Here is a 13011-nt window from a genome sequence, read left to right as displayed (position 1 = left end):
TGATCTCACAGTTAGTGAGTTCAAGTCCTGCGTCGGCCTGTGTGCTGATAGCATGGAGCTTAGAGCCTGCTTTGAACTCTGTCTCTGTACCCCTCCCCCCACTCACCCTCTGTCAGTCTGTCTCTCTCAAAAATAAAACATTTAAAAAATTTTTTAACTTAAAAAAAAAAGCACACTCTATTACTGAGCCATCACTGTAATAGAGATGAGAGTAAGCCTTTTTGTCCTGACTGTGACCATGTTTATTGTTCAGCTTAGAACTTAAAAATGCAACTGGTGCTATAAAGGATATCAAACTTTACATTTGTGTAAACTTAAGAAATAAACTGCCTCTTCTAAAAACTTAATCAAATTGCAACACAAATTCTTAACTGTTCGGAGCCAAATTTAAGGTATCTATAAGTAGTGCATTCATTCAGCTATTTTGAACATAGTCTTTATTTTCCTTTCTATAAACTGTTTCTTGGTTGAAGGGTTCCAAGAAGAAAGATGAATAATATTTAGCAGTTGATTAACCTGTCCTATAAAGTTCCAATGCTAACTTAGAACTTTTTGCTGAAGTGAGAAGTCACATACTTGCTTCTTAGAATAAAAAGTAATATATGGGTATAGTAAAAATTAAAATTCCAAAAGTACAGAAAGATGTAAAAGAAAAATTAGAATTCACAATTCTAGCTTCTCCATCTCATTACAATCTCTTCCCCCAGAAATATCCACTGTTATTTCTTGTATATCCTTCCAGGGAAAAAATGCATTTATAAGCATAGGTGTATTCTTTGTTTTTTTAAATTACATAAAAGGGATGTCAATTCACATGCTGCTCCTGTTGTCACTCACCAGTGTCTATAAGATAGTGCCTTGCAAAACGTGGAGCAAAGCATGCCATGTAGTGTGTCACCAATCAGAGCTAAAGAAGGAACAATTTTGTTTACTCACTGGCGAGAACTTGTTCTCAAAAGTACTTGGTGGAAGTAGTCTGAGCAGACAGGTCTACTTACCAGATAGCCAGTATTTTTTGAGTCTTAATAATTTTTTTTGAGTGGATAATCAAGGTTCTAGTATTTGAAGGTGCTTAGAAAACTGAAAACCTGGAAACCATAGATAGCATTAGAGTTGCATGTAGATCATTCCACTAGTAAAGACTGCATAAATATGAAGTGAGTGATAATAGAGTTTCAGTGCTTTTATAGAAATAATACTGCTATGAACATCTTTGTCACTACAAGCCTTTACATACCCAATTTTCTTATCATATATTCTAAGAAATACATTTCTTGAAGCAAAGAGATGTTTTTAAGCCTTTTAATGCCCACTGCCAGATGGTTCTCCAAAAGCATGTGCAAGTTTACCTTGCCATGAGCAAATTATGAAGGAAAGGTTTTCATTTAATTCTCCGAAGCATTAGATATTACATATTTTTAAATCTCTCCTACTTTGAGAGGTAAATTTTGTGTCGTCATTGTTTGCTTCCACTTGCATTACCTTCATTTCATTTTTCCCTCACGTTTACCAAGGTTTTTCTCTTTTTCTTTCAAATGATTTGTTCTAGTTTATTGCCCATTTTCTTGTTGGAATTTCAATGTCCTTTACTCATAAATCTTTATGATCTTTAGTAATGATGTTAATTCATATAGGCTATAAGTCAGCAAATAATTTTTCCCAGTGTTTCAATTTTTGTGTATAGATATTCTGTAATTTTTAAACTTAGAAAAGTTTCCCCTCCCCCTTTGTACAGTTTGATATTCAATTTCATTTTTTACTCCGTGTTTATTCATTTATTTTTATTTCCTCAATTCCATCTGGAATTAAAATTTCTCTAATACGGTATATTTTGGGTTTGTTCTGCTTCATTGATCTGGCTGTTTTTGTGCTGGTACATTTTTACTTGTAGGTTTGTATAATATGTTCATGGTGCGGGTCTTACTACTTCACGTCCCCTTTCTGTTTCCTTTTTAAATAAGAAGTTTAATTTTTAGAAATACATACAATAAACACATTAAACATTAAAAGAAGACAGTGAACAATCTTCACTCCACTCATAATCATTCATTTCTTGATTTGTTTTCCCTAGCAATCATGTCAAATCTCAGGGAGTGCATTTGCTTCTATACTTAGCCTGCTAAAACTCCCAGGTTCTACGAAGTATTTGTATTAAAGATTTCCTTTCATCCTTTACCTTTCTTTTTACCTACCTCTCTGATTGTATTATTCTCTTAAAAAGTATTTTTTCTCATTGGAAAAGTAGTACATGCTTATTGTAGAAAGTTCAGAAAAAAAAATATAAAGAACAGCATAATTTCTTACAATTTCACATCTGTTAGTAGCCCCATTCTGGTGTTTTTTCTGTATTCAATCAATTTCATATTTTGATGTTTTCTTCCCTACACAGTCGATTTTAATATACTTCTTAGACAAACAAAATTGGGATTATACTTTATATGGTTTTGTAACTTTCTTTACATGATAGTCTATCATGATTGTCTGTCAAGTAATTATTTTGTGTTCCCAGTACCTGGCATGGTTGTTACACATTATAATCCAGATTCAAAATAGGAAATGGTAATCAATCCTCAAATAAGGAGCCAGTGGCAGTGGTGCTGTAATAATAACTAACATTAATTACATTTATTCATACTTAACATTAATTGGTTGTGTCACAACTCTAAACATATTACTTATGTAATCCTCAATATTACAGGAGAATACTTGAGAAAACCCTGTGAGTAATATATTATTTTCTCCATTTTGCAGATGAAAAACAGGCATAAAGTAGTTTAATAATTTTCCCACAGGCCCCTTCACAGGAAGTGATAGGATACCATCCTAGGTCTTTTGATTTCCAAGCTTTTACACTTTACCAGCCCTTACACTAAGTGTTACCCCCTAGTGCTGACCCTGAGACATTTTCATGTGCTAACTCTTTGTAAGTCCTGTAGAGCTCTATTCTCTCTCAAGGTCCTTTGTGTAGCATTGGAGTTCATTGCAGCTTGGCTTTGTAGTGCAGCTAGGACTGTGCTGCCTGTCTGCACCATGAGAGCAGCTAAAAAACGTATTAAATCACATTCCCTTCCATTTCACACTATACTCTGTTCAGAATTTCACAGACATTCTGTTCCAATAGTTCCTGGATAATGTCATTTTGGTCCATCTGCAGATTTCTCTATGGTAACAATCTTTATCCATTCAGCATCTTAAAATCCTCTTGAATGTGTTTAGTATGTGTAACTTTCTTCTTAAGGTTTTACTTTATGACTGGATCATACTCCAAAAGAAAGGGAGAATGAGGGTCTATTTAGTGGTAAAACATGTCAGTCATATATTACTTGGAAGTCCATAGATTATGTCTATGTTTGCACTTTGTTTGCAACCTGTCTAGTTCTGTTTTGTTTTGTTTTAGACTCATGATTGTTATCTGATATGCATTTCAAAATACAGTATGTTGAATGTTGAAAGTAATAACTATAAGCCTGCTTTTCTTTCTTTCTTTTTTTTTTTTTTTTTTTTTGCAAGGATCATTCTTAGTTTAAAAACTGAATTCTTCTCATGTTTTTATAAAACAACCTGATGAGAAAAGTGATCTTGAAAAGACTTGTTCTATGAGGAAGTAATTTCCCAAAACTTGATCAAAGAATCTGCTTTGGAGGAAAGAGATGTCACCAGGATAAATAGTCATTGAATCTATTATGAGTAATGTTTTTCAAAAAGTTAAGAATAAGGAAAGGCTCTTTCTTATGAAAGGAGGGGGGATCACAAGCCCAGAATAGGTGAAAATAAAACTGGTTATAGAGCATAAAGAGAATGATCTTTTATAGACAAAGTAAGTTACTTGCTGTGAAGAAAACGTGGAAATATTTATAAAGGATGAAGGATAAGGAAGATAATAAAGGAAAATAGAACATAGAAGAAACGAGCCTGTCATCCTAAATGCTTGGTAGGAAGTAAAATGGACCACCCCCACAGAGTGCTTGTGTTCTCTTTACTAAGCACTTGATTAGCACTTCTGTGGCTGCATCGTTGAAGATCCTATAGAGGTTAGCAGAGTGCCTTTGCCTGTAGAATACACTCATTGAATGAATGTTGAGTGATCTGAAGTTACTTCAAATTTGTTTAATCAGTGCCATGATAAAGTAACTTTCTAATTATACAATTTTTTTGAAATTGGTGATTTGCCTACATTCTTATAACAAACATGTTAAAGCATTTTTGTTACTCTAGTGGGAACTTGGGTTTCTTTAAAGCTTGTCAACAGTATGAGTATTTTGGCTGTGGAAGCCGGATATGTGTGTTTGTGTCTAATGTGTGTTGTAAATTTTGGCTCAATTTTAAAGTAAAACATTTTTCTTCTTTGTAAAACCTGAAGTAGCATGTCCTTAATACACTTGTGTTCTTTCTCTCTTATTCAGGGAAGCAATGTTTCTTAGTCCTACGTCAGCAGCAGTTTAACGTCCAGGCGCTCGTGGCGGTGGGAGACCATGCAAGCAAGCAGATGGTTAAATTTGCTGCCAAGTAAGTAAGCAATTATATCCTGTTGTCAGAATAAACAATGGTGGGAACCAAGACTCCCAGGGGTTTGGACCATTTTCATACATTAACATCAATGCTTCGTTTGTTTAAAAATGTAGTTATTTAAATTGTCAGTTCAGTATTGCTGAATACATTAAACTTACAAAAGAGAAAATATGGAGCACAGGCTTGAAATTCATTTGGAACTGCTGAAGCAGCACTCTGTACAGACAAGTCACATTTACTTTCAAGTGGAGTAACAAAAAGCCTGGCAGCCTCAACATAGCAAAGCAACTTTATTTTGTTGTGTTTGTTGAGCTTCTTTTCCTCCCTCCCTCCCCCAGTTTGAGATTTGCATATTAAGCAACAAGTTTCCTAACTGAAAAATAAAAGCATATAAAATAAAAGAATGTAGTTTTGCAAATGATTCCCCCAAAGGAAGTAATTCAAATGTCATAACATGTTACAACTTTTAATTTTGACACCAAAACGGTTAAAAAAAAAAAAAAAAGTAAAATCAACCCACACCCCGCCAACTCCCAACCCCCCAGCTCTTGCTGTCTGGCTCAGAGTTCCTGTAGAAATGCATTGTTTTGTTCAGTTTGCAAGAAGCAGGATATAGAGATAGTGTAGGGGTTGTACATGCTATAGTTCTAAAGTAATAATAGCTGGTAATGTGGCTCGTTTTGTTTGTTTTGATCAATCAGAATTTTATTTGCATGATAATGATTAAAGAAGACTTGGAAAATGGGCAGTATTTTCAGTGACAGAGTATAGGCACAGATGTTATATTTTTCTATTGATTTTTTATCTCTGTTCTTTAGATGTAAACTTTCAAAGATGAGTGAATATAGATAGAATTATCCATAATTTTAGAACTAGAAAGAAACTAAAAAACAATCTAATTTAACATCCTAATTTATGCTTGGGCCCTCCCTGACTCCTCTGGCATAGTGTTTTACATGTACTGGATGTTCAGTAACTGGTGTCGGTTTAGCGATTTATTTACCAAATTTAATTTTATTATATCAGCAATATCTGCAGTCTGCTTTAAAAACTCCAGTGCTGTTAATTACATCAATTCACTGAGGAACTCAGTAGTATTTATAGTACTGGTACAGTAGCCCCACCTCACCCTGTCTCCCAGTCCTGCTCCCTAGAGACTTCCATCTCTTCTATCTGTATCTTTTGGTGATTAGGTTTGCTGATTTCATCTCATAGACTATAAGAGTGTATGCTTGTGGGGTACATATTCAGCTAGCTTTTTAAGGTCAGACTGTATCCTATGAAGTGGGACATAAGTAAGCTTAGTCCCTAGAAATGAATTTTACACAGAGAATCTTCTCTGAATAGAGACCCTGCAAACCGTAGACATATATGCTAAATTATATTTAATACACTGGAAAATACTGGGAAAAAGTCAACTTAAAATCAACAGATAACCTTTATGGCTTTTGTCTTTTACATATTAAATTGGTTTCTGAAAACTAATAAATGGAGCTGACAGTTTTATATAGAATATGTGTTTCCACTAAATTGCATTAATAACCTTAGTGTTACATTCCTGAAGAAAATATTCTAGTCTGAAAATCTTTTGAAAATCCCATTTACCCTTAGTATTCACTAAGAGACGTTATAATGACAAAAGGACAATGGATTCATTTGATGTCTTTAGAAGTAAACACGTTCAAATAGTCAATGAATAGTTATTTCTTATTATTTTGGATCTTTTCAAACTTCTGGGACTTGATGAACAGCAGTTAACCATATCAGAGGTCAACCAAAGCCTAATAGCTAGCAGAGCTACTATGTCCTCATATAAATTAAAGAAAGACTTTCATTTAAATGATATAGTGTAAGGATGATCTTTTTTTTAGACAAGGCAAGAATTTAGATAACGTAGTCTGGATTTAATAATCCTAAAGTGGAACTCAGTCAAGATCTAGATGTAATTCAGCTTAACAGTTCAGTTGTGACTTGGATTTTTGTTTTTTTAAGCAAAGCACGGTATCTATTTTTACTTTCCTGCCCCCTAAAAAATAGGCTTTATATAATTAGTAATGTGTGGGAAAAAATGATTTCATAATAGAGCTATTGCAAATTACAAAGCCTTTGGCTGGTTATAGGCAAGTAAATGGAGCCAATTTTATACAATAGGCTTAACATGTGGTACTTTGGTTATAATTATTTAGCTTTTGGCACTACTCTTATGTTAAGGTGTCTAGCCTGAGTAATTAAGAGTAAATGTGTTAATAACTTTTGCTACCTCGTGAAAGAGGAAAATTCTCATGACTAAGACTCTGTGTGGTAAAAAATGATGAGTTTTTTTTTTTTTTTAATTGAAGTATAGTTGACACACAACGTTACATTAGTTTCAGGTGTACAACATGGTGACTCAACATCTCTATACAGAACGCTATGCTGACAGTATCATTGACTATATTCCTTACACTGTGGCTTTCATCTCCGTCCCTTACTCATTCCATAACTGGAAGCCTGTATCTCCTGCCCTTCACCATTTCTTACCCATCCTCCCATCTCTCCACCCACTCTGACAGCTACCAGTTTTTCTCTGTGTCTATGGGTCTTTTTCTGCTTCTTTTGTTCATTTATTTGTTCATTTGGGTTTTTTTTTTTTAGATTCCACATAGAAGTACAATCATGGTATTTGTCTTTACCTGACTTTTTTCACTTAGCATAATACTCCTCTAGGTCCATCCATGTAAAAATGATAAGTTTTTAATTTGTGTGGTTGATCGATCATTTTTTTTAGGAACATGATTTCATGTCCCTGATAGGTCAGTCAGCTTTTTTTATGTGACTATAGATTGTACTTCTCAGTACAGAAATTCTGATCTTTCTTAGTAATAGAAGTCTAAGACAGCATGTCATTTCTAATTTTTTTTAATGTTTATTTTTGAGAGCAAGAGAGACAGAACGTGAGTCAGGGAGGGGCAGAGAGAGAGGGAGACCCAGAATCCGAAGCAAGTTTCAGGCTTCAAGCTGTCAGCACAGAACCCGACACTGGGCTCAAACCCACAGACCATGAGATCATGACCTGATTCGAAGTCGGATATTCAACCGACTGAGCCACCCTGGGCACCTCTAAGTCACGTGTCATTTCTGACAGACAGCCAGTATGATCTTCAATCAAAAGTGCTAATTTTTAAAGAAGAAAATCACAAACAGAAAAATTTTACTTTGAAAATTACCTGCTCTTTACATGAATAATAAATCAAGTGAAGTTGTAATATGAATTCTAAAGAACTTTCAGAACTTTTTTAGGAAAAAGATGTGTTGGTTTTGTTCTTCATCCTTCAGAATCCTTTTCCTAAAAATTATGTGTACTTGCTAGGCTTATACAAACTATTTCATTTAAAATGAGTATTCAAAAAAAATAAAATGAGTATATAGGGGCACCTGGGTGGCTCAGTTGGTTAAGTGTCCAACTTTGTCTCAGGTCATGATCTCACAGCTCACGAGTTTGAGCTCCTTGTCGGGCTCTGCACTGACAATGTGGAGCCTGCTTGGGATTCTCTCTTTCTCTCTCTCTTTCTGCCCGTCCCCCATTCGTGCTCTCTCTGTCTCTCTCAAAATAAGTAAATAGGGGCGCCTGGGTGGCTCGGTCGGTTAAGCGTCCGACTTCAGCTCAGGTCATGATCTCGCGGTCTGTGAGTTCGAGCCCCGCGTTGGACTCTGTGCTGACAGCTCAGAGCCTGGAGCCTATTTCAGATTCTGTGTCTCCCTCTCTCTGACCCTCCCCCGTTCATGCTCTGTCTCTCTCTGTCTCAAAAATAAATAAATGTTAAAAAAAAAATTAAAAAAAAAAAATTGGCAATAGACTTTAAAAAAAAAGAAAAAATAAGTAAATAAACTTTTTTTAAAAATACAAATAAGTGAAATAAGTATTCATTGGCTCCATTGTGAAAGCAAAGATTAAGGTACCTCTCATGCACTTATCTTTGAGATCTTTGGTGAGCTGGCACTTCTGTAAAACAAGAATCTATAGTGTGATTTTTATTAAATAACAACAAAAAGAAATTACTCTATTTGACATTAACATAAGATAATTTTTATAACTTGCTCTGGTCTAATTATACTCACATATTATTGTTATACCATACTTCAAAAACCTTAAGGTCCCGAGGACTTTCTGTCCAAAATTTTACTAAAATTTTTTTGGGAGGATGGAGCACCTGAGTGACTTAGTTGGTTAAGCGTCTGATTCTTGGTTTCAGCTCAGGTCACGATCTCACAGTTTGTGAGTTCGAGCCCCACATTGGGCTCTGTGCTGACAGTGCAGAGCTTCCTTGGGATTCTCTCTCTCTCTCTCTCTCTCTCTCTCTCTCTGCCCCTCCCCTGTTTTTGTCTCTCTCTCAAAATAAATAAACTTCAAAAAATAAAATTGTTTTGAGAGGAAAGTCTTCTTTTTGTCTCTCTGAATGAATTTTCCAAGGCATTTGGCCTTTTTTTTTTTTTTTGGCATCTTTTTAGTGTTGTTCTTTGTAATTTCTGCCACATGTTAGTTGGGTTGGAACAAAAGTCCAATAATTTATTAAATTAGTTTTTTTATTAAAAAAAAATTTTTTATTTATTTTTTTTTTTTTTTCAACGTTTATTTATTTTTGGGACAGAGAGAGACAGAGCATGAACGGGGGAGGGGCAGAGAGAGAGGGAGACACAGAATCGGAAACAGGCTCCAGGCTCTGAGCCATCAGCCCAGAGCCTGACGCGGGGCTCGAACTCACGGACCGCGAGATCGTGACCTGGCTGAAGTCGGACGCTTAACCGACTGCGCCACCCAGGCGCCCCTAAAAAAATTTTTTTAATGTTTCATTTTTTTTTAAGAAAGAGAAGAGACAGAGTACGAGCTGGGGAGGGGCAGAGAGAGAGGGAGACAGAGAATCCAAAGCAGCCTCCAGGCTCTGAGCTGTCAGCACAGAGCCCAACGCGAGCTCGAAATCGTGAACCACGAGATCATGACCTGAGCTGAAGTTGGGCGCTTAATGGACTGAGCCATCCAGGTGCCCCTAAACTAGTTTTTATTGAGACATACAAATTCTTTTTGCTCTTTCCTGAAATCTATACTTGCCAGAGGTTTATTTTCCAGTGGTATTTTTATCTAAAATATTAAATGGCTTCCTGTTTCCAACCATATGCTATGTTAATTCTGCCTGTTGATTCCTCACTACAATGTTACTTCCCACTACTTCCCCATATACACTCTTCATATTGGGCAGATTCTCTGTATCTGCGATGGCCTCTCTTTCTCATATTTTAAAGTTTCGCTTTTATTCATTAAATCCTCTTTCTTTGTCACTTAGCTTAAGCCCATGTCCTTCATGGTCCTCATTGATTGGTTTTTCTTTTCTTTAAGGTCCATAGACATGCTCTTAGAAGGCTGGAAGATTTTTTATTTTTTTTAACTTCAGTTTTTTAAATTTTGATGATTATCTTAAAGTTATATAAGGGTATTTTTCCATATCATTTTAAAGGCTAACTTATAGCAGAACTGCTGTGTGAATTCAGAACTTTTCATGTAGCATTTACTGTCATATTTACAGTTGTGTTCATGCCAGCTGAAGCCAGATGATATCCGTGTTCTTTACTAATGATGATTTCACTGTAGTTTTGAATAGCTACATATGCTGAGAACAAGTTGGATTAGTAGGTGGTACTTGATAGTTAAGAGGCATCCTGAACTTTTCTGTTGTGGACTTGGGGTGCCTGGGTGACTCAGTTGGTTAAGCGTCCAATTTCCGCTCAGGTCATGATCTCATGGTTCGTGAGTTCGAGACCCACATCAGGCTCTGTACTGATAGCTCAGAGCCTGGAGCCTGCTTCGGATTTTGTGTGTGTCTCTCTCTCTCTCTGCCCCTCCCCCTGCTCACGCTCTGTCTCTCAAAAATAAATTTAAAAACTTTCTTAAAATTAAAAAAAAAAGCCTATGCCATTCAAGCAGATTTATGGAATCCTATTTTTGTCTATATAGGAGCAGCGGATCACTAACAGTATAATAGTTCCCATTGCAAGGAAAAATGTTTCTATTTCCAGTTCTGGTAATTACCATACTAGATACCTGTTTGATTCAGATTTCAATTAACAATGCTGCATTATTAACTTTCACATGAATAAGATAGTTTCATAAAATTATCAACTGATACTTTATTTAAATTGTCATTCTTGGATTCCTGTTTGCAGATTTTTGGTTAATTATGGGGTCTAATTGTCCAGAACCAACCTCAAACTTACCATTTTATGTAATGGTGAGTAGACATTTTTGACATTACTGATAATAAAGTAAAAGTATAGAAACAGATTAAATATAGAACTGGATCTGAGACTATAGCTCTACACAGTAAACCAAATGTCAGTAATTTAGTTTTAGCAGACTTTAATATTGTTATCTGAATTTTGTTATTTTTAGTATTTGTTTTCATTTTGTTTTAAAGTTCATTTTGATTTAAAGTTAAGGGCTGTATCTCATAGCTGCAAAGGTGACTTCCCTGGTCACTGAGGCAGTACATCCATGTTGCGATTACCTATAAGTTGTATATCTTTCTTAACATCTACTTAACATTTTTCATTTGTACCATTCTTTCAAAGACTGTAATTTGGTACCCCCCCCCCCCCCGCAAATAAATAAAAATAAAGTTAAGGTCTATACACAGTGGAAAACAGTGTGGAGGTTCATCAGAAAGTTAAAAATAGAACTACCCTAGGATTCGGCAATCACATTAGTAGGTATTTACCCAAAGAATACAAAATACTAATTCAAAGGATATATTTACTCTGATGTTTATAGCAGCATTATCTACAATAGCCAAGATATGGAAGCAGCCCAATTGTCCATCAATTAATGAGTGGATAGAGAAGATGTGGTATGCGTGTGTGTGTATTGTATGTGTATGTATACACACACACACACACACACACATATTATACAGACAATGGAATATTACTCAGCCATTAAAAAAGAATGAAATCTCACCATTTGCAATGACATGGATGGAACTAGAGGGAAATAAGTCAGAGAAAGACAGATACCATACAATTTCACTCATATGTGGAATTTAAGAAACAAAATAAATAAGCAAAGGAGAAGGGGGAGCAAACCAAGAAACAGACTTTTTTTTTTTTTTTTTTTTTAAAGTAGGCCCAGTGCCCAACAGGGAGCTTGAACTCACAACCCTGAGATCAAGAGTTCCTGTACCGACTAAGCCAGCCAGGTGCCCCACAAGAAACAGACTCTTAACTATAGAAAACTGATAGTTACCCAAGGGGATGTGGGTGGGGGGTGTGTTAAGTAGATGATGGGGATTAAGGAGTGTACTTGTGATGAGCACTGAATGATGTAGGGAAGTGTTGAATTACTATATTGTACACCTGAAACTAATATTACACTGTATGTTAACTACCTGGAATTTAAACTAAACTTAAAATAGTTAAGGGCTATAAGCATATAGCATTCATACTACTTTTATATTTGAAGTTTTTTAAGTAATATGATAAAAGTGATTAAAGTGAGTCCCTGACATTGTTTATACCATGAAAGAGAGCCCACGTAGTAGTTTGAGAACCATTGGTCTGTGCCATGTTGAGTAGTGGCTTAATTTTTTACCATGTATATTTTGAACTTATTCTTGGGGTTTTGGTGAAGACAAATGTGTTCACAAAGTAAATAATTTAAACCTTTAACTTTTACAAAGCACCTATGGGCAGCTGGGTGTAATAGAGAGCCAGAGAGTGCAGAAACTTGGCTCCCCACTAACTAGCCACATGATTTCATAAATTGTTTTCTGTATGCTAGTCTTGCTCCATTCTTTACAGCTCAGACCCTTCTTTAATAAACATCTTTATTTCCACTTGCCTGGGAAATATAAAAGTCTGAGACTGAGTGATAGTACTAATTCATTAAAATTGAAGTTACTCGACATATAAACCAAGTTGTACCTACCCCAGAATTGGAATACAGATTTTTATTATCAAAAGGTAGTTCGTTATTTTTAAAACTACCTAGATAATTTATGCTTTGGGGGTGCTATTTTGAGTTAACTAGTAAATATATGGTTTCTCATGTTTGGGAATTTTGAATTCTTTGCCTCAACGAATTGTATATTTAATTTACATCATTGATGCACTTTATGTTGGTGCATTACTTAAAGAACTAGTGTGTAGCTACTTTATATGTCCTTTTTTTTTAACTAATCTTATTACACCTTTCCCAAGATTTAAAAATTATTAATTTGAATATGGGTAGTTATGTAGATCTTGTGGGGCACACTTCTCATTGAGTAATGTATTAGTAAGATTCAACAAATTATTTCTGACAACCAGAAAGCTAACAAATTTGTTGCCAGTTTTGCTATAAGCCTTTCATATTCAGATTTTTAGGTTTGTTGATATAAGAATATGTAAATATGCAAAAAGAAAAGTTTAAAATAGTGGGTTTTTTCACCATTATTGATTTTGGGGGGAGAGGAGAAGGGAGTAATAGGAATAAGATGG

At 35.2% G+C, this 13011-nt stretch overlaps 1 protein-coding gene across 3 annotated transcripts in view; it reads left to right on the top strand.

The window, feature by feature from the left end:
- Positions 1–13011, top strand: part of DARS1 (aspartyl-tRNA synthetase 1) — a 65146-nt gene that overhangs the window by 12029 nt on the left and 40106 nt on the right. For all 3 annotated transcript variants that reach the window (XM_030323961.1, XM_030323959.2, XM_030323960.2), the window contains exon 4: positions 4404–4506. In XM_030323961.1, the coding sequence (XP_030179821.1) occupies positions 4404–4506 (103 nt within the window). The remainder of the gene's footprint in view (positions 1–4403; positions 4507–13011) is intronic.

Source organism: Lynx canadensis, chromosome C1, assembly GCF_007474595.2.
Source record: "Lynx canadensis isolate LIC74 chromosome C1, mLynCan4.pri.v2, whole genome shotgun sequence".
NCBI lineage: Eukaryota > Metazoa > Chordata > Mammalia > Carnivora > Felidae > Lynx > Lynx canadensis.
The sequence above is the reverse complement of the archived record's forward strand: the minus strand, read 5'-3'. Positions and strand labels throughout refer to the sequence as shown.